Source organism: Schistocerca cancellata, chromosome 2 (assembly GCF_023864275.1).
Source record: "Schistocerca cancellata isolate TAMUIC-IGC-003103 chromosome 2, iqSchCanc2.1, whole genome shotgun sequence".
Classification (NCBI taxonomy): domain Eukaryota; kingdom Metazoa; phylum Arthropoda; class Insecta; order Orthoptera; family Acrididae; genus Schistocerca; species Schistocerca cancellata.
The window spans coordinates 310,994,711-311,021,037 of NC_064627.1; the positions used below are offsets into that span (position 1 = coordinate 310,994,711).

The 26,327-nt window shown below is 42.3% G+C and overlaps 1 protein-coding gene across 1 annotated transcript in view; it reads left to right on the forward strand.

The window, feature by feature from the left end:
• The window catches only part of LOC126161694 (potassium voltage-gated channel protein Shaw-like), a 325,252-nt gene that overhangs the window by 70,986 nt on the left and 227,939 nt on the right, over positions 1-26,327 (forward strand). Inside the window, exon 2 of the mRNA XM_049917709.1 lies at positions 23,127-23,476. Within this exon, the coding sequence (XP_049773666.1) occupies positions 23,150-23,476 (327 nt within the window). The 5' untranslated portion in view covers positions 23,127-23,149. The remainder of the gene's footprint in view (positions 1-23,126; positions 23,477-26,327) is intronic.

Below are 26,327 nucleotides of genomic sequence, written 5' to 3' on the forward strand. Positions count from 1 at the left end.
TACTCATTTGGTGTATAGTTATGGAGGTCACAGTGTCCTGAGAAACGTTTTCGTAATGAGAAGGTATAAAAAACATAATAAATCAAAAGATGCAGGTACGTAGCTTTAAGAAATGTTAACTTTAGTGCAATGCTATCATCCGAGAAATATGTTGAAATCGCTTGAGGTGTTTAAAAGTTATTATTTCAAAACTTTATTTGCTGTGAAATATTGTTGTCAATATACGTTCCTCAGTTTTGTGAGATCGCAAATGTTTTCAGGTTTGATTTAATCTTTCACTGTGATATATTACAGATTCTTGAAGAGATGTAACAAGCCATCTTTTACCTTGTTTGACAGTACCATTTTTGGCTCATTTCCTACACAAAGGGTATGCGAGTAACAGTTGTCCAAATTTGCAACTTGTACCCTTTTCTGGAGATGCTGCTCGTCTTTGTACCTGCACTTGCCGCTACTGGTCACCAAGGCAGACCTGCTGTGGCGAGCACTGAACCCTGAGCCCGCTAGCATTCAGTCGTACAACAAATTCATCTTACCTCGTACCTGTATTGGGCGGCCGATTAACTGGCCTAAATAAGTGTAGCACTACACAGCCCAGAAACGGTACGCCAATCAGGCAAAATCGCCGTGAGCACTGCAGCAATTATCCCACGGACGATCGGGCTGAAGAGACTCATTTAAAAATTTGAACTGCTGTGTGAATAACTCCGTAACTGTCTGCTGCACATTCTCCTCCAACTGAAATCATCTAAGGGGCCGAAAGTGTGATAATTGCATTGTGACCGTTTCAGACTAAAAGGAATGCCCGAGTGTCTCCCACACCAGCTGGCGTGACGTCTGCTTTACGATATTTACGATATGGGAACATGCAACCAGCATCGAACTTTGTGCACCATTCCTCAACGGTGGTTTTGGACAGACATGCTACATATTCTTCATTTTCCGATAGGTTTCTGCCAGTGTTTGTCCTTCGGAAACCAAGAAAAGAATAACAGCACGTTTGTCCTGTTCGGGCGCATTTGGTAATGATGTCGCCATGGTTCACGATTACGCCATTTATTGCGCACACCACGGAAAAGACATGAATCCCATGCCTAAATGTTAGTGCTTAGGTACCCTCATGGTAGTCGTGCAACTAGGTGACAAGCATAACTGGAGTTATGGATTTAGAGTATTACTGCAATAAAACAGTTATGCCACTGAAGGTGCCGCTAAAAGAAACAAAGAATGCCGATGCTAAAACAAAAAATTAATGTTTATCACTGTTTGACACATAGACTTTTTTAAAAAACCGCACACTACTAACAGCATCTAGATGCTGTTGACATCACTCAGAAGTACCGGCAGTAATTGGTTATGCTTTCGAGTTAATTCACTCTGTGAATTAATGCATTGTTTACTTAATTAAAAATGTCCTTCAAGTAAAACTGCCCAATGAATTAAAAACAACGAATACCATTAAAATAATATTACTGACGCTGCACCTCGTAGAAATAACTTGTTGTCTTTGAAATATATCAATGGGAACTGTAGATATATGCCAGTCAGTCCAGAATGAATACACTACAACGAATGACTGTTGCAATGTGCAGTTTTCTCTTGCTTTCTCCAAACCACCGCCAGTCATCGACGCTGTGCCTCTTGGACCACTATTCTCACTCTCCACCGCATTCACATGTTTCCAGGATAAAAAATTGTTCAAATGGCTCTGAGTACTACGGGACTTAACTTCTGAGGTCATCAGTCCCCTAGACTTAGAAACTACTTAAACCTAACTAACCTAAGGACATCACACACATCCATGCCCGAGGCAGGATTCGAACCTGCGACCGTAGCGGTCGCGCGGTTCCAGACAGAAGCGCCTAGAACCCCAGGGCCCCAGCGGCCGGCTGTTTCCAGGTACTGCTTTCCTCGGAACGTGAACGTGGATGGCAACTAGGACATCCTTAGCTATTAACATGAAAGAGTTTTATTTCCAAAATTATTAATAACAGCTTTTTTTTCCACTTTTCCCCTTGTCCCATCTCCCACCACCCGGTTCAAAAGTCTGGCTCAACGTTTGGAATTATTTTTTCCACGGGGAATAAAATAGTGTGTAAATGGACCATTAAAGGACTAAGTAACAAAATACTTCGCAGATTTTTAAATGAAGCCTGAGCTAGATGCAAGAAGAATATATTGTTCCACTTTTAGGTGAAGAAATAGACGGGATAGTCAGGAGCTTGCGGGATGTAGAGAAATTCATAAAGATTTTGACACAATGAAAAAATTCCGCTACAATATGTTAACTTGATTCTCATCCTTCAGAATTTTATGTACTTTTTGGGTACATTCTCGGCGAGACGATTGCCATTTATAATGTCCGAGCCAAGCGAACTGTCAAGTTTCATGAAAGGTGTAGATGTTCCGGTTCCCAGGAACGAGACGCTCGGTACAGTACTCGACTACAGACCCATCGCGTTGATAAATTCCGATATTCAGAAGCTTTCACAAGTGACTGACGAAAAAGTTTAACTCTTGCTAAGAAAACTGTTCGGGACGGCAGGTGTGGCCGAGTGGTTCTAGGCGCTACAGTCTGGACCCGCGCTACCGCTACTGTCGCAGGTTCGAATCCTTCCTCGGGCATGGATGTGTGTGACGTCCTTAGGTTAGTTAGGTTTAAGTAGTTCTCAGTTCTAGGAGACTGATGACCTCAGCAGTTTAGTCCCATAGTGCTCAGAGCCATTTGAACCATTTGTTCGGGCCGTACCAGGCAATCTGTAAACAGGAGACATGAGCAATATGTATCTGATCTAGGCAGGCTACGTTAGTATTACTGCCTTTTTTAGTGCCTTTGATAAAGCTTACGATAGGATTGGACATGTTTTAAATAGAATCACTTAGAGAACTTCGTTTATCAAAAAATAATAGATAATTTAGCATGTGACGCCCATTCAAAAGTAAAGAGTAATGGAAAAGCTGAACTTCGACGTAAACTGCTCTTTAAAACGAGACTGCCTTTGTCGACCACTTTATCTGCGCTTTAGAATTGTACACAACTAAAATGATTGTGGAAGTTCACACTTAACATGATGTGTGACTCATACACAAGCGATGTTAGTTTTATTTTCTTGTTTATTTAGTTAGTTATTTATCGTATGATGACAGCAGAAAATAGTAGATAACTATTTACAACAATTATATACATGTCTACACAAATACACGCAATCTCAAGATTATATGCAACATTTTTTTAGGCTAAATGTTCTTTTTGCACTAATTTTATTTAATTTTTAAGTGGTCTTTGCACTTAGCAATTGATTTAGTATCGGCGTAATTCGTGCCAGCAACCGCAGTCATACGATTAGCACAAGTATGGGTATAAGTTTGCTGCTCTTCGCCGCAGTCACTTTCAGGGGAGGACTTCTATCCACATTGGATCAGTAATGCTCCACTTGTGTCACTGTTAGTTTTCATCCGGTTAGTATGTACCACTGTCATCGGCATGGATGAAAAACTGCTGGTTAATTAGTTGTTGATGTTTGAAGAAAGTTTGCTCCTACGGTTGATTATTCTACGCACCTTGCAATTTGAAATGACAGTCCTTCAGGCTGACCACTATGCGTCAACATGGTTCTGTAGACCAAGGTCGCTAGGTTTCTTATAATGACATTTCTGAATAAATTGTTAGTTTAGGGTTGTTTTTTTTTTATTCTTGTCCACACGTTGAGCAATGACTGTTATTTTCTCACGGATGGTAGTGGAATGTTGCTAACAACTGCAGCCAGTACGTGCTTCTGGGACGAATACACCCTATGATGAGGCACATTGCTTGATTGAGCTGTGTGTCATTTATTTTTGTATTAGCAGTCTTTAGCCAGATGGGGCAGCAGCATCGTGCGACTGAATAAAGACAATACTCGAAGTTGGAAAATTGCAAACACATAGTGGAAAGTTTCCGACGAGCAACATACGCAAAAATAAATACCTAAAAATCACCAATTTTGGAAACCTCCCAAGCAAATAACAGACTTGCGAAAAATACAAAAGACAGTTGCACCTGTTATTAAGAGCAAATCTGCAAATAAACATGGCGTATAACCGAACAAAGGAAACTAAGTCTCTTGTGAGAAACGATTAGTGAACTCGATACAAGGAATTTAGAGGTATTACAAAGGGAGCAATAGGTGAAAATACAAGAGGAACAGACCACACGAATATGAATCCAGGACGAGTAAATATAATGCGGTTCGCCAAGTTATAGCAGAACGTATGGACAATTTTCTGATATAAACAAGAGATTTTTTACGTGGGCAGGTTTCTTTCGTCGTTGGAAAGAGTCTTTAAGACCACTTCAGCGACATTAAATACGTGGATTTTGGTCGAATATTTACTGGATGAGAGTGCCGCAAACCACTGTCCCATCTTCAGGAGAATAGGTCGCATTAATGCCTACCTAAAGCAGGAAATGTAAGAAATCGTGTGTCTTACGTACGATCATGAATTATATTTAGCTGAATGTCGCGAGGTTCCCTTGGAAATGACGTAGTCTAATTTCTTCTCCTTTCCTGCCGTATCCGAGCTTGTACCAGATCTCTAATGACTTCCTCTTCAGTGAACACGAGACCGTGATATTTATTTCTTTTTTTGCCACTCAGATTTCCGTAACATCTCATAAGGGAAACTTCCCATCACACCCCCCTAAGATTTAGTGTTTAAAGACCCAGTGGATAGCCCGTCAAAAACAACACAGATCAAGCATGAAAACAAGAATGTATACTGAACTGTGAAAAAAAGAAGAACAATAGAAACAATGAATGGTCCAAGATCAACATGTGTAACATCGAGCAAATCGCATGAACCACGGCGTCGCGGTTTTGTGGTCACGATGTTGGACTGCGAAGCTAGAGATCAGCGTTCAGATCTCGCGCGTGCCACTTTTTTTCACAAAATTATGAACTGTCCATCCGGTCACTGACGCCTCTGTTCTTCTTCTGTCGTCTTGCAACTGTCACGCTATACACTGCTTGTAGAACATCAGTCACGTGGTCGTGTGACTAGGGCCTTCTGTCCGGTAGACCGTTCGTCGGGTGCAAGTCTTTCGATTTGACGCCACTTCGGCGACTTGCGTGTCGATGGGGACGAAATGATGATGATTAGGACAACACAACACCCAGTCCCTGAGCGGAGGAAATCTCCGAGCCAGCCGGGAATCGAACCCGGGCCCTGAGTATTGACATATTGACATTCTGTCGCGCTGACCACTCAACTACCGGGGGCGGACAGTCACGTGGTAGGAACGTATATCTGTCCCAAGTAAATGCGATTAATAGTGATACCAGGCGAAAATACCGCATAGACCTCTCACAGAAATGAAAACAACAAATATACAGGTGTGAAATACGTTACAACAAAGGAATTCGAGAGGCAAAACTTCCAAAACGGAACACAAGAGTCATAATGTGTAGAACTTGTGTACAACGAGTAGGAGGTACATACGTCCGGAGATCCAAATGGTTCAAATGGCTCTGAGCACTATGGGACTTACTACATCTGAGCTCATCAGTCCCCTAGAACTTAGAACTACTTAAACCTAACTAACCTAAGGACATCACACACATCCATGCCCGAGGCAGGATTCGAACCTGTGACTGTAGCGGTCGCGCGGTTCCGGAATGAAGCGCCTAGAACCTCTCAACCACAACGGCCGGCTCCGGAGATCCCTTCCTTACATCTCGCTGTTGCAAACCACGTTACACAACGACGTCTAACTATAAACAATACACGATTAAGAATTGAAAAGGCGCTTTGCTACTGTTAGCACGGCTCTCCCCATCATAGATTCGAGACCTCCCTCGGACATTGGTGTACGTGTTGTCCTTAGCGTAAGTTACTTTAAGTTTGATTAAATAGTGTGTAAACATACGGCCGATGACTTCAGCAGTTTGTTCATATAGGAACTTACCACCACCATTTTATTTATTGGAATAAACTTGACCTCCTTCACTCAGCAGATACAAATCTGAATACACCAAACAGAAACGTCAATGACCGATAGTACAGTTCATAATTTTGTGAAAAAAAAGACGGCACGAGGGAGATTTGAAAACGGATACCCCATTCGCAGTCCAACACCATGACCTCATAGCCAAGACACCACGGTAAGTCAAATTCGCTCAATGTTGCACATGTTATGCTTGGACCGTTCACTATTTATGTTTTTCTTCATTTTTCACAGTACACCTTCTACCTCTTATCACGCTTGATCTGTGTTCAGTTTTTAACGGGCTATCCTCAGGGCCATCTTATCACTAAATCTAAGGGGGATGCGATGGGGACTTTACCTTGTTAGTAGGTACTCCTCAACACTGTGGTCTTTGTTTTAGATGTAGGTATTCTTGTATTCGAAATACGTTTATACTAGGTATTTCACAATTCCTATTACGGGTATCTTAGTGTTGGAGAGAGGTCGTAGTAGGTAAAGTTTTGACGAACAACCCACATCCGGAAATGAAAGGTGTGGATGGACCAGTCTGAGATCTCCCCCTTCACAGTACACACACAGCGGAATCAATGAAGGTTTACGTTCTGCAGAAGCCTACGGCATGGGCAGTGTTTGGAGCACTCGTAGTCGGATTCTGTTTTAGATGAAGAAGGACGTCATCTTCAAAGTCGAGAATGCGACGCATCCATGGAGCTCCATAGTCAACCCTCCTATGTACGGACATGCTAGTTTCTCGCAGCCAGTGTTACAGTCGGATGCAAATGGCATGTGTTGTTTAATTACAACATCGACTGACCGTGGCGCCCTCTCTTCAGTTTGTAAGTGCATTGTGAAGTGGCACAATTGAAAGTGATCCTATCTTTAAACTTATTTTATATCCAAATTGTGCATTTTATACCCAAATGGTTCTCCCTAGAACTCCTGTAAGCCTCTAAGGAATTGTGAAATACTTTGTGCAATAACGAGACAGCACGAACTCACTTAAACACTGTAAGCATAGCGTGTAACATGGGGCAGTATCGCCAGCGAGAATAAAGAATTTGTTACGGTCATATTTACCTACAGATTTTTGTAACCGCTGCCGATACCAGAAATATTGTTGACATTGACAAATACCTCTGTGTGTAGGCTTTACTTCAGTAATGACGATAACAATCTCTTAAATATTGGAATGAGCACAGGTAACCACATGGACAGCACGTTATGTTTACGATTTGAATGCACTGAGGTGTGGCATAAAGACAGGTGTTTAAATATTAAAAATTTAAACGAACAATCCCACAAGAGCTAAAAAATACGCATAAGCAACTAGTTGACTAATTGATGCGTATATTGACAGATGTAATGGTAATTTTGGGATGACCTCAATGGAATGGCTTTACTGTTTAAACTACCTATAAGTGACGTAGTTGACGTCTGAAGGCCGGCCGGTGTGTCCGAGCGGTTTTAGGCGCTTCAGTCTGGAACCGGGCGACTGCTACGGTCGCAGGTACGAATCCTGCCTCGGGCATGGATGTGTGTCATGTCGTTAGGTTAGTTAGTTTTAAGTAGTTCTAAGGGACTGATGACCTCAGATGTTAAGTCCCATAGTACTCAAAGCCATTATTTCACGTCGGAAGCTCCATGAGAATTATCGCTCACGGTGTAGTTGTCCGTAGATAGGAAGCTACTCCAGAAGACTATTGGGAACTGCAAGAAGAGGTACAGAGGCTCGATCATTAGTTCATGCATTGGCGGTTCACCGAACGTAAGTAAATGTGTGATATTGTGCGTAAATAGGGGAACAGATCTATTACTATTCGGATACGTTATTGGCGAAGAATCACTACAAACAGGTATGAAATTAGGAGGTTCTATGCTGGATCGGCGGAGAAACGAATACACGAAAAGAATGGACAGTATGATAGGCCATGTGTTGAGACATCAGGGAGTAAACTCCATGGTATGAGGGGAAGCCGTATATAGCAAAAATTATAGACGAAGACACGGACTGAAATATATCCAACTAATAACTGAGGACGTAGTGTGTAAGTGCTACTCTGTGATGAATAGGTTATCGCGGGACAGATATTCGTGGCTGTCCTCATCAGACCCGTCTGAAAACTGGTGACTCAAAAAGAAAGAAACATGTCCATAAAACAAAACGAACCTCACATTCAGCCTGTTTCGTCTGTGGAACAAACTGTTACATAGCCTAGCACGTCGTTGCTTTTAAGAAAATCGTTGTAGCTCTCCTTTATACCTTACTCGTTATTTCTCTCAAAAACTAACATAATGCCCCGTATTTTCTTATCCAACTGCGAAGAAACTTTCCCTTTCTTATTCTTCTTTTTCCACTACTCACCGTTTTCTTAAATCTGTCACTTATCGAATCTTGTCTTCTGTGTTACACCCGTTTCCTTCGTTGTGTAGTCTCTTCTTCCCCAAGTGCTGTCATTTGTTTAACTAGCTGTATAGAAGATCCAGCTTTCTGATTTTTAGAAAATAATAGAAATAATGACTGTTTCCATTGTAATTATTGATTTACTTTCCGTCTATTACGCTTTTTAAATTTTACTCCGTGGAGAATATAAGATCGATTGAGATTCAGTCAGCTTACATGATGTGGATTGTAATGTACTGATAAAGAGTTAATGAATGTCTGGGCAGGTTTAAGAGACTTCCTGTTGCCAGGTTAAATAAATTCCTAACTACATTGTCAGCTATATAAAAATGTCACCTTCGAACCAGAAAAGGCTGTTGTAGCGAATATTTCTTCCTGAAAATAATAATTCATTATAGCGATTTATGTTGGTTCAAATTTACTCTTCTTTATACGCATTGAAACTGCGCTGCCTCTATAAAATATAATAGCAATTATAGTTAGCGCAACGTCACATACTGCCAACTCAAAGTACTTCCTCGGATTCGCACGACCCTGCATCACGGTTGTTGCATATAGTGTGTGTATGTTAGTGAGAAATGTTCACCCCATGCGACTCCAAGTACCGTTCAGGTGCTACCTTAATCGTTTCGTTACTCACATGTCCTCTTCCCCGCACACAGTTTTTCCCCCTACCTAGACCGAGTCGTGTTCTTCCAACTCATTACCCCCAGCGAACTCTGAGGAACGGAAAGTTTTCCTTAGTCGCTTGTCTTATTTCCCGTACCTTCTTGTTGACTCAGCAGTTACCTCATCTCTCCAGTTTCTTATTCTCAGGGGAGGAAGTCTTTAGTGACACGGAGTTCCTAATATAGTTTGTCACTCACCATGCCTTTTTTCCTACCGGCAGTTCGTTTCCTACCTACCCAGTCGGCAATACAAATGTAATCCACAAGTCTGTCACTTTTACATGCTTTGAATTTCACCGTAAAGCAAATTTCTGGCTTTTGAATACTGTACAGCGGTAAACTTGAGGCTTCAACAGACTACGGCAAGTAACAGAAACTCAGCAGCTGCCGTGCGGTGATTCGCCACTGCAGTGGCGGCCGTCTTAGTGCACAACTGCAGTCTTTGCGTGCAAATGAGTAGATCTGCAGGGGTTGCACAATTATATGGAAGCACCCCGACAACAGCAAGCATGAACGTAAACGCAGATGCTGGCCAAGCTTCCTGGTTGCGCTTTTGTATCTGACGACGAACGGCACCTGTGAAATTTCCTCAATGCGTTGCAAGTGTCAATCACGGTCTGTATAGCTGTGAGTGCATTATGTCGGAGCTAACTAAATTCGAACGTGGACAAATTATTGGTGTACGTATGGTGGGTGCTTCCGCAACCAAGGCAACTGAAGTGTTAGGTTTTAAGAGACACCCTGTCGAATATTTGTACCGTATGTAACGGAAATGGAACAACATAATCTTCTAAGTCACAGTGCGGATGCAAGTGTGTGTCGAGTGATCGTGACGGACGGTCATTGAAGAGTACTGTGACGAAACCTAAGACGACGACAGCTGAGAAAGTTACTGTAGAACTGAATGTCTTATTCCCTAATCCTATCAGCACCAAAATTACACAGAGGTAGCTCCATAAGGTGAGAATTGCAAGGCGAGCTGGAAGTCCAAAATCACTCGCCAGTGGTGGCAATGCCCGTAACAGGAAAACGTGGTCCTGAAGCCATAAAACCTGGACTGTGGAGCAATGGAAGAATGTCGTTTATGGTACCAGTTTTCTTTCACAACTTCTGGCTGGGTGAAACATGGCGGTGGTTCGGTGACGATTTGAGCAGACATGTCGCGGGTATTCGATGGGCGCCATGGTTACTCTGCCAGGTTACATTCCTGCCACGGATTATGTGACCATTCTGGCCGATTAAGCCCATCCCGTAGTACAATGTTTGTTCCCGAACGATGATGCTAAGGACCTCATGGTCAGCTCGCGTCGTCTAAGACTGGTTTCGTGAGCACGGGGATACATTGTGCATCTTCCCTTTCCCCTCAGTCACCAGGACTGAATATTATTGAGGCTTTATGATGTACATAGTAGGGAAAGGTGCGTGATCGCTACCCATCCGTCGTTGCCGGATCTTGCCACTATTTCGCACGAAGAAGGGGGATAAAATTCCGTTGAGAACCATACAGTATATGTATTTATCAATCCCGAGGCGACCGGAGGCTGTTTCGCATGCCAAAGGGTTTTCTATGCCATATTAGGCGTGTAAGTGCATTGTGATTTTGGTATTTATATATTTTTGCCCAACCCCTGTATGTGAAGTAGTGGCGTTCTTTACACAATTCAGCGAAATTCGGACGGTGCACAACTGCCGAGCAGCACACGGCGCTACTATGGTTCTTCATTGGGTTGACAATGCATTTGAGGGAATATGGGTGTTAAAATCGACAGAGAGAACTACTTTTATAAGGAATAGACCCTTGTTATGGGACAACGTTACAATTATATTTAGAGGTCGCACTGTCACAACGAATACGTGGAGCGACATATGCATGGCTCCTAACGAATAACATGAGGTGCCAGATACCGAAAAAAAAAAACAGTTTCATTTTTGTGGACAGCAAATATTCCTGAATGACAGTGTACTAAACGAAGCTCTGGCAGTAAAGTCTTCATACAAATCAATACTTGTCGGCTGAAAGCAAAATTTCATCTCTTGTTGCCACACTTCGTACATAACTTACAGTCCGCAGATGTTTCTCTAACCTAAAATGCAACTCGTCGAAGCTTTCAACTGAAATACAAGAGAAATAAAAGAAAAAAAATTCGTTGTTGCTCCATATTTCTTCGAACATGAACTGAAAAGCATCAGCGATTCTCTTTCTTGGTCAATCGCGTGAAACTAATGGACTCCCTGGTGCGATGTTTTCTGATAAGGAATGATCGAAGGAAATACAGGCTTGTGTTGTGACTTCTTTGAATGCGGAGTTACGACGGTAAAAACAAGCAAAAGGGCTCAGGATATCGGAAGCCAACAGTCTTTCTACAACTGCTACCCACAATCTACCTGCGACAGCGCCTGGTACTAACAATGGAATGTCACCAACTTGACCTTAGAATTATAAATGTTCTCTTGACATCCTGTAGCTATAAATACGCCGATTTTGACACAGTGAATAAAGCATGTTACCAATGCCAAAACCGTGTTTCATAAACCTCTTACTCACTTCAGTGAAACAGTACCTCGTGCTATGAAATGAAGTTAATAATTTATAATTTATAGTTTGCTCGTGCCTATCATGTTAAAGAATAGTGCATCTCTTGTTGCTGTATTTCGCATTAAGAATTCCAGTTTTAAAATCCAGGTAAAATAACGTGTAACAGCTATGTTAATAACTAATTACCGCTCCGATACGTCTTCAATGACACAGTCTTTGCTTGAGTTCACTTACACTTCATTTGTGAAACTCAATATAAAAATGTTGAAACCAAGGAGATCTCTGAAATCAGCTGCACGTTAGATGCCGCGAACCTTGACGCAATGAATAAAGCGTGTTACGAATGTTTCACAAACCTCTTACTCACTTCACTGTACAGTAGGCCTACTTCGTTCTCGGACATTAAGCGGCTGCAATGGGGCGGAGCGCGTGAGTACCTGTGCGCGTGCCTGTATAAAAGCTGTAGGTTCATAAGGTCAGAGATGCGTGCTATCAGGTCCAAATATTCTCGCGAAATTGATTTCAGGGGTTGAAAACTTGCAAGAGTAGTTTTCCTCCTTAGAAAATGAGGTGAAGTCCTAATCATCTTCATTTCATCTCCATCGACGCGCAGGTCGCCGAAGTGGCGTCAAATCGAAAGACCTGCACCAGGCGAACGGTCTACCCGACGGGAGGCCCTAGCCACACGACATTTCCATTTATCGCCCTTGATAACTAGGAATTCGGGTGGGAAGATTTGGGATCAGGTCACCATAATGGAAGGACTGGCATCGCCCCCCTCCCCCCCCCCCCCAAAAAAAAAACTGCTTCAGCGTTCACCATCTTTAATAGGTAACTTGTCTTTATTAAAACCAAAAGAGTTTTCAAAATTTAAAAACAGTCAACAATAAAACTGACTGAAACTATTTTAGAAAAATGACTTTTAAGTAGCTGCTGCTGATTATGGGCCACCAACCATTAACTACATTAACTATACTCCCAAGGTACAGAATTTTAAGAGCAATTAACTACAGTTAACAACATTTAACGGGCAGTTTTTTAAAGCAAATAACCTTTAAACAACTGCCATTAATTATGAACCCACTGTCACTCAGTTGACAGTAGAAGCACAGAATTTTAAAAACAATTAACAGTCACTGAATAGGCAGTTACAGTTCACCATACCTCTGATCAGATTTCAAGCAAACGATTTTTAATCAGCTGCCATTAATTATGAACCCACTGTCACTCCGCTGACTGTAAAGGTACCGACTTCTGATAACAATTAACAGTCACTGAATAAGCAGCTACATTTAGCCAAAATTCACTGATCAGATTTTAAGTAGATGACTTTTAAGCAGCTGCCATTAATTATGAACCCACTGTCATTCAGGACACACACAAGGTACAGAATTTAGAAACAGTTAACAGTTCTGAATAGGCAGCTATATTTAGCCAACATTCATTGATCAGTTTCCAAGCAAATTACTTTTAAACAGCTGCTATTAATAGGAGTGTTCGTTGCATAAACCCCACCGGGCGGCTGGGGTTATGGGGATGGAGGGATGCGTGAGAGCTAAGGACATACACGGAAGCTACGTAACTTATGCAGGATTGCCACCGTCCTTCCATTCCTTAAACCTGCTACAGACCGGACTGTATAAAACGGCCAAATAACCACCAAGTCGACGGTGCGTTTCCCAGAATATAACCCCCACTCACGGAAACCGCTTCGCAGGACAGGCTATGACCCAACAGTGAGAACCACATTCGGTGCCTTCACAGGAGCCGATTCGTTCTCTCGTGTACCATCCAAAACACCAAACCTCACGCGCCCCAGGCCGACTAGCTCAGCACACCACACACACAAACGCACACTCACTCATCAAACCTTCCTGCGTCGCGGCTTCTGTTGTCTTCAGTGCAGTACATACTTCTTCAATAAAGCACTAGCTTCCACGTCATACACGTTTCACCTTTAGATCCACTGCGACCATCGCGCCATTAGGTCCGGCAGATACATGAATACCAACTGTATTTCTTGAAGTTTTCCCGGCGGATCGTTTATTCCGTCATTTTTCGGGAGTGCATCCGGGATATTGTTACCTCTTGTAACGATATTTCGTCTGGCAGCCTTTCAGTCATTCTTAAACTGAGACGCTCGCAAGACATTGTTGCAATGTTATCTTTGCCGCATTCGCGTTTACTCCACAGTGTAAAGTGCTTTAAAAATTTTGCCAACGACTCGCTTTGAGAATGTATGAAAGGCCTACATTCGAACTGTCGGTACAAGACTTAATAATATCTCGCACGCACTTCCGAAGAATGATGGAGTATAAGTTTACTGACCAAGGGGAGAAACTGTTTCTAGTCGTTACTTCAAAAATTGAGGAGACATACACAATGAGCGAAGTGCGAACGCTGCCGCAGTTGTCCGAAAGCGCTGGCCATTGCTACGTGAACAAACAGTCGTGATCCATTCAGTAATGCTCTGAGCCGCCCTATTCAGCAGCGGTCTGGGACAAGTAGCACTTCAGTTAGGTACTCTCTTCTGATAACAGTGTCACTCTGGTCGCCAAGTGCTACTCAATCATATCTACAGCTCACCGTAGGATGAAGCAGTGCTTGATCGACCTCACGTAACTCCTGTCAGGACTATTTCGCTCCTATTCGAACTCTCCATCTCCACGATACGATTCTAATGTGTTAACAACCAAGAAGACACAGATTGTTTTCCTAATCTTTACGTTTCTCCAGTTCTCTTCCCGTTTACAAATTTTTCTCTGGTTCCCTTCTTTCGTTGACAAATGATTCTGTATGCAAAATCGGCTCTTGTTTGGTAGCTTACCAGTTCTTTCGAAAACCAGCAGGGTCTAGAGTTGAAACCGATACACTTGGGTCCAAATTATCAGCTGATGGTTTTCGCTTAGAGCAGCTTCATGTAAAATGGGAATGATGTTTTGACTTTAATAATACATTACAGTAAGTATCGGTGACCACATTTTTTTGCCAGCTTTTGGCAAATACCATTTCAAGTCCGCAATCGAGCCGTTAAATGAGATGCTATCTATCTCTAGCCATATACCTCGAACACAACATAGTGCCAATAAGAAAGTTTAAATCAGTAAATGCTCACGCAAATTGTTTAATGGCTGTAACGGATTCGACTGACTATTCTTGATCAATAGGCCATTTAGGAAATTCATACGCGATGACTGTCGGAAAGTACTGCATTTTATTTGAATATTACGACGTTTAACGTGTAATTACATACATTAAAAAAAAGTTTTGCATCACATCTGTTCCGAGAGCAGGGCAGTAATCGAACATTTTTTGTATCCAGAGAGGTCGGTACAGGACCTGCAACACGCGGTCGTGCATTATCCTGCTGAAATGTAGGGTTCCGCAGGGATCGAATGAAGGGTAGAGCCACGGGTCGTAACACATCTGAAATGTAACGTCCATCGTTCAAAGTGCCGTCAATGCGAACAAGAGGTGACCGAGACGTGTAACCAATGGCACCCCATACCGTCACGCCGGGTGATACGCCAGTATGGCGATGACGAATACACCCTTCCAGTGTGTGTTCACCGCGATGTCGCCAAACACGGATGCGACCATCATGATGCTGTAAACAGATTCATCCGAAAAAATGACGTTTGGCTATTCGTACACCCAGGTTAGTCGTTGAGTACACCATCGCAGGCGCTCCTGTCTGTGATGCAGCGTCAAGGGTAACAGTAGCCATGGTCTCCGAGCTGATAGTCCATGCTGCTGCAAACGTCGTCGAACTGCTCGTGCAGATGGTTGTTGTCTTGCAAACGTCCCCATCTGTTGTCTCAGTGATCGAGACGTGGCTGCACGATCCGTTACAGCCATGCGGATAAGATGCCTGTCATTTCGACAGCTAGTGATACGAGGCCGTTGAGATCCAGCACGGGGTTCCGTATAACCCCCTGAACCCACCGATTCCATATTCTGCTAACAGTCGTTGGATCTCGACCAACGCGAGCAACAATGTCGCGATACGATAAACCGCAATCGCGATAGGTTACAATCCGACCTTTATCAAAGTCGGAAACGTGATGGTACGCATTTCTCCTCCTTACACGAGGCATCACAACAACGTTTCACCAGGCAACGCCGGTCAACTCTTGTTTGTGTATGAGAAATGGGTTGGAAACTTTCCTCATGACAGCACGTTGTTGGTGTCACCACCAGCGCCAACCTTATGTGAGTGCTTTGAAAAGTGAATCATTTGCATATCACAGCATCTTCTTCCTCTCAGATAAATGTCGCGTCTGTAGCACGCCAGCTTCGTGGTGCAGCAATTTTAATGGCCAGTAGTGTACCTTAAATCAGACTATAGCAAGTTCGGAAAGGCTTCCACCCTGGATCCGGAACCCAATGATCATGCTCTTTTGGACGTCAGATAAATCGCTATGCTTCTGCAATACGACAACGACTGCACTGTTTCTACGTCCTCCCAACAAGCCTGATAATTTATACCTTCCACTGCTAGTGCTGCCACCTGCCGGCTGTGAGTGCATGCACGTTGACTTTCAACGTAGGCGGTGGTCATATTACTGCGACCGGATCTGATCGAGAGTAGCCTCCTCGTCTAGTTCGTCCATTATTTCCTTAATAATGTTCGTTGGTTTGGATGTGACTCGTTACTCAGGGTTAGGCTTCTGCACTATGTGACGATTTAATGTACAGCCATTAAAATGTGAAGTGAGTTGATGTTGTTCAAAGTGCCTAACTATGCCAGTACGAGGCCTTTTAGTAGATGCACATCCGAAGATGGCCTACTTGCCTAGTTTGTTTATGTACCAACTCGGTCAAACGTATCTGCAAGGAATAGCGTACCACACTCAGCCATGTAAAACGACTAAAAAACTGTGGTTGTAATAGAAACCTAATCGACAGGGGCAAGAGGTCAATTATATGTCATGTCAATAACCACCGGTTTAAATCAGACAGAAATTGCTGCTCTACGTGGAAGCAAGTCCATCTCAAATGTTTCCCTTACGAACTCCGAGAGGGTAACTGCCGGGAATAGATATATAGAGTCGGATACGTCGCAAACGTCCGTTTGCTCATAGCGACACTTAAAATTACCCGTCTCCAATGGGCATGTATAACAGAGAACCTGCGCAGTATCTTACCGAAGGTGGATAGTATGGTTTGACGGGTCTCAATTTTGCGCTTTACAGATGATCAATGGTGTGGATTGCACTGACGATTTTTTCTTCTTTATTCTTCCTGAAACACTTCTACTTATGCAGGCCGATCACAGAGCCGAAGCTTCTCTTTTCTCCTGCGGTCTGTTGTTCAGCATATTCTCTCACTGTACTCTTCGCTTCGTATCATCTACACCGCTATAGAGAGTAGTAGGACTGGATTTAGCTTTGAGTGTTTCTTGCCCTTGCTAAAATTACTTTTATTTCGTTTAAACAAGCTCTCAATAAATATTTGCTCATTGATACAAACAATTTTAAGTATCTTTTAAGATAATTTCCTCTTCCAGTAGAAGAAGTCTTACGACGTGAAATAAAAACTCAGCTCTGTAGCAGGCGAACAAAACATTTGACAAAAACGACGAGATTTCCAAGAAGTAGTCCAAAAATCACTTACATTTAAAAATATTGTAGATGAAGCACCAATGTTACTTCGCAGTTAAAATCAACCACAATTGAGTGCACAGTAAGGAATTGACTCATTTCAGCCAATAGCTCTTTAAACTGCTTACAGATTGTCAGTAATTTTTATCACACACTAAAACCACTCTGTGAAGGACAAATTCTACTTCAAGTCTTAAAAGAAAGTAAACACTAAATAAGGAGCGAGTTGCTTACAGAAGCATAAATGAAGCTTGAATGACAGCAAAGTTGCCAACCAAACAGGCATCTGACAACTTTAACAATATATATAAGGAATTCATAGTCACGAACCCAAGTCACATAGCGAGTACTTGTAATGTGTGCAGATCATGCTGAATTACACGTAGTACAGACAGTAGTCCGCACTAACTTATAACATTTGCAGACATTAAATCAGCAGAGAACAGCCCCGTCTTACAACACACACACACACACACACACGCACACACACACACACACACACACACACATACACGAAAACTCGCTGTCTCCAGATTCTGCATCGGCCAGCTAGCAGGGAAGCAAAGTGCTTCCAACTTCGCATACTCCAAGTATCCGGCCAGCGCATTCTTCCTTGTCGCCGCTATCCCAGCACGGCAGCCACGGCGTGAGGTTAAATATAACGACCGTTTCCTCTATTGGTAACTACTCTTTGCGTGTTTCTTGCTTGCTCTCCAAAACAAGACTCTATCCCCGCTTCCTCCAGAAGGTCCTCGCGGTGGTACCTGTATTGCGATGGACGAGGCGCAGCGCCGCCACTGAGTTACTCATCCATCCACGTCGCAAGGGTGACGCGGATTTTAAAGGGCCGCGGCTGGGTGACGCCCTGTGACGGCAGATCATCCTTCATCTGCTCTCTCCATCTTGTTCGTGGACTGCGAATTGATGATTTTCCGTACTCTGTCAATTCTAGAGCTCATCTTGGAAGTTTTTCTTGTCACATTATTTTAATGTTGCCGATATCCGCCCACTGGTAGCTGAATGGTCAGCGTGACGGATTGTCAATCCTCTGGGCCCGGGTTATATTCCCGGCTGGGTCGGGGACTTTTCTCCACCCAAGGACTAGGTGTTGTGCTGTCCTTATCATCATCCTTTCATCCTCATCGACTGCAGGTCACCGCAATGGCGTCAAATTGAAAGACAGGCACCCGGTGCACGGTCTGCCCGACGGGGAACCATAGATATACGATTAAATGAATAAAATGTTGCCAAACTGTTTGAGCCAATTTCTCTCTATAGTTTTTTTTAAGTATCTGACCTGAAATGTGTATCGTACAGCTTTATTCCATATCATGTCCCTTGTCGTCTTACCCAGGGTTCTTAATAGAAAGTGCATTACTGTCGCTTCTGTTCGGCTCAGATGTTTCTTTGTCCTACATTCTGATGCATAGATCAAAATGGGCAGATAATATGACTTGTATATCATTATCTTTGCTTTGAAAGATTTTTTTCTATTTTATAAAAAATGGCTCTGAGCACCATGGGACTTAACATCTGAGGTCATCAGTTCCCTAGAACTTAGAACTACTTAAACCTAACTAACCTAAGGACATCATACACATCCATACCGCAGACAGGATTCGACAGACTGAAGCGCCTAGAACCGCTCGTCCACAGAGGCCGGCTCTAGTTTATAATTGGGTCCGATAGATAATAAAGAAATTTTCATCAATTTTGTATCCTCTGGGAACCATGGGACATGAGGCTTCAAATTGTTCAAAATGTTGTTATTGTGTATCGGACTTAATCAGAAATTGCAAAAATCCTGCCAAAGCAAAGATCGTGATATGATAGTCTAATTACATGTCAGTTTTTAGCTATGTTTCATACTGTTGAACGACTGACGACCCAATGAAGTCTTAACCCGCTGTGTAGGGAGGATACTTCAGGGTGGAGTTTGTTCTGTGATATTGTGGCAAAATTTTGCCTACCATGCCTTGGGTCCTTCATTCACGTTACAGCGAAAATGATCAAAACGTTTATTTCAAAATGCTCGGTGAACGATCATTACTCTTTCTTATGAAGATTCGTGATGAGTTTACAATTGGCAGTCATTTCTTCCAATATGACGACCACGTTCACAAGGCCACTCAGGTCCGGTCCTGGTTTGACGAACACCCAGACGCGCATTCACACCTGCTGGCTCGCTAAATAACCTGCCGATCTAAATAGCGTAGAAAATTTCTTGGACTACTTAGAGCAGAAATGAAACATGGCACTTAACATGTCAAATGATCTTTAACAAAAAGCAAAGAAATTCTGGTCGTATGTAAAAGCTGTTAGTGACATCACAGTTCGAGTCCAGTCCCTAGCAAATGAGACAGAAACTGAAACTGAGGGTAACAAAGCAAAATCTGACAGGCTTAAGTCTGTTTTAAAATGTTCCCTTACAAAGGACAAGCCAAGGGAATCGGCCCAATTTATTGCTCGTACACAGCAAAGATGTGTGAAATACTTAATAGTGTTAGGGGCATTGAGAAACAATTGAAATCACTGAAATAGAACAAAGTTCCAGGGCCCGGTGGTTGTGCTGAATTTGCGACTGAATTAGCCTTTTATCTGACTATAGTATGTCATAGGTCCTCCTGTACCCAGTTGTTGGAAGGCACCTCAGGCCACGTCCATCTACAAAAAGTGTAGTGGAAGTGATCCGCAAAACTACCGTCCAGTATCCTTGACATCGATTTGTTGTAGAATCTTAGAACATATTCCGAGATCAAACATAATGAGGTATCTCGAACATGATGACGTCGATCATGTGAAACCCAAATCACACTTTTCTCATATGACATATCGAAAACTTCGGATCAAGTCAGGTAGATTCTGTATTTGTTGATGCTATATTTGTTGCCTTCCGAAACGCGTTTCACTCAGTACCACACCCTTATTGTCAAAATTACGATTATATGGGGTACCAAGTGAAATTTGCGAGTCAAATGAAGAACATTTGGTAGGGTGCACGAAACATTTAGTCTTGGATGGAGAGTTGTCATCAGTTGTATAAGTAACTTCGGGTGTGCCCCAGGAAAGTGTATTGCGTCCCTTGCTGTTCATGCTGGTATTGATGACGTTGCCGGCAAAGTTAATTTCAACTTCAAACTCTTGGCAGATAATGAAGCACTGTCTGTAAGAAACTGCATAAATATTATCAGATCTTGATAACATTTCAGAGTGTTTCGGAGAATACCACCTTGCTTTAAATGCCCAGAAATGTAAAACTGTGTACTAATGGCTCTGAGCACAATGGGACTTAACATCTGAGGTCATCAGTCCCCTAGAACCACTTAAACCTAACTAACATAAGGACATCACACACATCCATGCCCGAGGCAGGATTCGAACCTGCGACCGTAGCGGTCACGCGGTTCCAGACTGAAGCGCCTAGAACCGCACGGCCACACCGGCCGGCCAAAACTGTGTACTTCACAAAACAATAAAACGCAGTATCTTATGAGTATAGTATCAGTGAGGCACTGTTGGATTCGGCCAACTCATACAAATACCTGGTGTAACACTCTGGTGGTGATATGAAATGGAATAATCACATAGGGTCACCCGTCGGTAAAACTTGTGGTAGTATATTACGGAAGTCCCAATCAGTCTACAAAAAGACTTGCTTACAAATGACTCGTATGACCCATTCTAGAATGTTGATAAAGTGTTTCGGACCCACACAAAAGAGGACTAACGAACCCAGAGAAGGGCAGCACGAATTGTCACTGCTTTGTTTAACCCTTGGGAGACTGTCATAGAGATGCTTAAGAAACTGAACTGGTAGACTCTTGAAGATGGTCGCAAACTTTCCCGAGAAAGTCTACTAACGAAGTTACAAAAACCGGCATTAAATAATGACTCTAGAAATCCACTATGTATGGCTCACATATGGATCGTAAGGAAAAGATCAGAATAATTTCGTCACACACAGAGGCATTCATCGAATCACTTTCAACGCGCTCCATACGTGAATTGAGATGGTAGAAACCCTAATAAATGGTACATTGGGACGTACCCTCTGCCATGCACTTCATGGTGGTCTGCAGAGTATGGATGTAGATGTAGATACCATCAATTTTGTACCTTTAAGGGGACAATACTATGGAAATGGAAAAGGATGTAGATGAAGATGAAATGGGAGATATGATACTGCATGAAGAGTTTGACAGAGAACTAAAAGACCTGATTCGAAACAAGGCCCCGGGAGTAGACACCATTCCATTAGAACTACTGACAGCCTTGGAAGGGCCAGTCCTGACAAAACTCTACCATCTGGTGAGCAAGATGTATGAGACAGGCGAAATACCCTCAGACTTCATGAAGAATATAATAATTCCAATCCCAAAGAAAGCAGGTGTTGACACATGTGAAAATTACAGTACTATCGGTTTAATAAGTCACAGCTGCAAAATACTAACGCGAATTCTTTACAGACGAATGGAAAAACTGGTAGAAGCCGACCTCGGGGAAGATCAGTTTGGATTCCGTAGAAATGTTGGAACACGTGAGGCAATACTGATCTTACGACTTATCTTAGAAGAAAGATTAAGGAAAGGCAAACCTACGTTTCTAGCATTTGTAGACTTAGAGAAAGCTTTTGACAATGTTGACTGGAATACTCTCTTTCAAATCCTGAAGGTGGCAGGGGTAAAATACAGAGAGCAAAAGGCTATTTACAGTTTTTACAGAAACCAGATGGCAGTACTATGTGTCGAGGGACATGAAGAGGAAGCAGTGGTTGGGAAGGGAGTGAGACAGGATTGTAGCCTCTCCACGATGTTATTCAATCCGCATATTGAGCAAGTAATGAAGGAAACAAAAGAAAAATTTGAAGTAGGTATTAAAATCCATGGAGAGCAAATAAAAACTTTGAGGTTCGCCGATGACATTGCAATTCTGTCAGAGACAGCAAAGTACTTGGAAAAGCAGTTGAACGGAATTGATAGTGTCTTGAAAGGAGGAGATAAGATGAACATCACCAAAAGCAAAACGAGGATATAATGGAATGTAGTCGAATTAAGTCGGGTGATGCTGAGGGAATTAGATTAGGAAATGAGACACTTGAAGTAGTAAAGGAGTTGTGCAATTTTGGGAGCAAAATATCTGATGATGGTCGAAGTAGAGAGGATATAAGAAGTAGACTGGCAATGGCAAGGAAAGCGTTTCTGAAGAAATTTGTTAACATCGAGTATTGATTTAAGTGTCGGGAAGTCGTTTCTGAAAGTATTTGTATGGAGTGTAGCCATGTGTGGAAGTGAAACATGGACGATAAATAGTTTGGACAAGAAGAGAATAGAAGCTTTCGACATGTGGTGCTACAGATGGATGCTGAAGATTAGATGGCTAGATCGCATAACAAGCAAGGGGGTATTGAATAGGATTAGGAAGAAGAGAAGTTTGTGGCACAACTTGACTGGAAGAAGGGATCGGTTGGTAGGACATGTTCTGAGGCATCAAGGGATCATCAATTTAGTATTGGAGGGTAGCGTGGAAGGTAAAAATCGTAGATGGAGAATAAGAGAAGAATACATTAAGCAGATTCAGAAGGATGTAGGTTGCAGTAGGTACTGGGAGGTGAAGAAACTTGCACAGGGTAGGGTAGAATGGAGAGCTGCATCAAACCAGTCTCAGGACTGAAGACCACAACAAAAACAAGGAATGTAATGAATCACTGACTTCCGGTGGTTGTGGCATATGTTTAGAAAATTGTGTACCCTGTCCCTCGCCGACTGTAGTCTCTCTTGGGCGTTATTAATTTTTTTCTCCAGTATTCTTATATGGAGCTCAGCGTGATGACGTCTGACGTCGACTTTGAAAATGCAGCTTGTGTCAACAAATCTATTTTGATGTGATGCGCAAACATTATATCATTGCTCTCTAAGATCATCCCGCAGACTGTGTGTATTGTTGTGCTGTGCAGGGATCGGGTCCGCGGGCGCCGCGATGAACCTGATCAACATGGACGCGGAGAACCGCGTGGTGCTGAACGTGGGCGGCATCCGGCACGAGACCTACAAGGCGACGCTGAAGAAGATCCCGGCGACGCGCCTGTCGCGGCTGACGGAGGCGCTCGCCAACTACGACCCCGTCCTCAACGAGTACTTCTTCGACCGGCACCCGGGCGTGTTCGCGCAGGTGCTCAACTACTACCGCACCGGCAAGCTGCACTACCCCACCGACGTGTGCGGACCGCTCTTCGAGGAGGAGCTCGAGTTCTGGGGGCTCGACTCCAACCAGGTCGAGCCCTGCTGCTGGATGACCTACACCCAGGTCGGTGCCTTACAGTCTCTAAATTGCTGTTTGTGTTTTTGGTTTCGCTGGATGAACTCTAGCATCATTAGTCATAACTGTGGTCGCACCAATAGCTGCCTCTTGTCAGAGGGGCGAGGGGCACGCCGAAAAGGACTACTGAACATCAGCCGTTTCATTGACAGTCTGTCAGATGCGTCGAACGGGGAAGAATCGTCACCAGCTGACCCACCTCCACGTTACAGCGAATTCATTTGGAATGCGTGTAGGAAGTGATATTTACACAATGGCTAACCCTGAGAGAGGGTATGGTAATGATGTCAATATATTTGGTGATATTAGTTTTATGGGCATTATGCTGTGGTCCTTGGCATAGTTCACTGCCTAACACTTTGTCTTACAATCCTGGAAACATCAGAGGCTTTAGCGAGTCATAAAGCAGTTGCAGACTCAAAAAAATCAGCAAACCGAACTGTTTACATGTATCCATGCAACGGTCAGTTCGTATCGTCATCAGACTCTTGCCTAAGATGAGTCACGCGAATGTATGTCAAGGTACGCTGCTTGTTGCGCGGATAAACTCTGGCTTGCTGAGCTTGTTCGAGCACTGGATGACGAAACTTTAGGCAGAGCATTATGCCTTGGACCATGGCACAAAGAAATCTTTGATTTTAATGGTGTCTGTATTTTGATCATTACTTCTGCATATTACCATCTGGATTGATATGTCCACACGTACATCTATCGATTGTGGCCAATAGTGAACTCATAAGAATTCCATCATCGGTGATCGTTCCGTAGTTCAACTCTTACTTTCTTAACGAGGCTGTTTCATACTGGGACTCGTTATCCTTCCTGGAGACTTCTGCCCACCGTAACATTGAATACTGAACGTTCTGTAAAAATTTTATGAAATTTTTTGCTCATCTAGTCTCAAAGGCTACTAGCCAAAACGAAGGAAAATGATCGAGGAAGGTGGGTGGGTAGCGCACATTCTAAGAATTGGAATCAACGTAAATATACAATTCTTTCCACAACACTCTCGGCAATACTCTTTTTCCGCTACTCTCACCATATTTGTTTATCGATGATAATTTTTCCTGTGGAAATATTTTAAATGGAAGACAAATTGCTACGAAACGTTGGGGAATTATTAGTAAAGGTAAGAAAATTCTTTCAGTGACTTCTTAAGTTTCAAATTCCAAATACCGTGAAACATATTTGGCTGGGATTCCTCATTAACGAATCGTTTCCTTTGCCTAAGGGAATACCGCTGAAACTCTATCAACACCGTATGTTAGGTTCTCACGAATTAGACTGGTAGACTAGATAAGAGTGACAATCATTAATTTTTCATTTTTGATTACACGTTTTACTCAACAGAGGAATTTTTTCTTCTACACAATTTTTGTGGATATAGAAGCCATCATCGTATTGTAGAAGCGTTATGGCCCTATAATCATCTCTCTATCTCTTTAGATACAGAACTTTCCAGTTCTCTTAACCAAATTTCAAGCTAATAATTGAAGCACTGTGGAAAAATCATGCTATTTATTTCTCCTACTAATTGTAAATACTTGATAGCATTAACATCTAGAAGTAAATAACTACAGATGCTGGCAGAAAAATTTTAGGAATAAAGCAGCGACACATAAGGTTTTTGAATGCATAATCTTCCCAATACTACAAATTATCACAATTTTAGAAGGCACTGATTATGAGAAAATATATGATGAACTTACGTAATTATAACTGAGAAGACAGAAGCCATTTTGTGTACTACATGTGATTAAAATGAGAAGACAGCAAGCCTTTTGTATACGGAACTACGAACAGAAACGTGATTACTTGATTCGCTCTTTATTTGTATCTGAAACTGGATTCGTTTCTTTTATTTCGATCTGCCATGTGTCACGTTTTATACCGATTAACTAAAGCGAAAGAGTATTATGTGCTAAATGTTGACAGAAAAGCAAGCACTAACAAAGAAAAGGAAAGTAACGTAAAATAAATACTAATATTCTGCAATAAGCTCATAAACTGTCGGTCAAGTACTAGTTTACGAGTAAGCAACTTCAGCCTTCCCCATAGAACTGCTCTATCTTATTTTTAATCACATATGGATCACAAGAGTACCAATTATCTTCTACTTGCAGCTGCTTACTTCCTTGTAGTAATTTAATATCTGATTTTACACTAAAATATATTCTGAAACAACAACCTAAAGCAACTCGCTGCGTTACATCAAGAGTTTGAGGCTCAAACAACAAGCAAATGATATGGCAAAAATACTGCTATTTGAAAATATCTAAAACCTATCATATCTCGGGGGTACTAATTTTTTGAAATGTTACTGCGAATAGTAAGTGGAAAATAAAAATTCATTACAAGATTCTTAAACTCAAGAAACCTATAAAAAGCAAAAAAAAAAAACAACATGTATTTCCACTTTAAGTTTAATATAGTGTAAGTAGTAATATTTTGATCCAACCGTCGTCGAATCGGGGGAACGAAAAGAGAAATAAAAACAGAATACGTCTAAAAATGATAAAGGCTACGTAGGTAAATATCAAAACAACAATACCAAATCGTTGAATCTAAGTGTTAATTAACTCAATATGAAAAATTCGCAATGTGGACACAACCATCAACGGATGCCTGTCCTCAAACGAGTGCCAGTTCCGATACCCCGCACTTTGTCACGACTCGCTCACCGCAAAAAGCGCACCACGTAACTCGAGCCGGCCCTTTAATAAAGCGTGAGTTAGTACGCTATCATCAAAGCACTGCAGGACATAGGCCTCGTAAAATAGATGAATGCATGAAACTGAGTCAATATATAATTATGTAAAAATATGACGTAAAATAAATA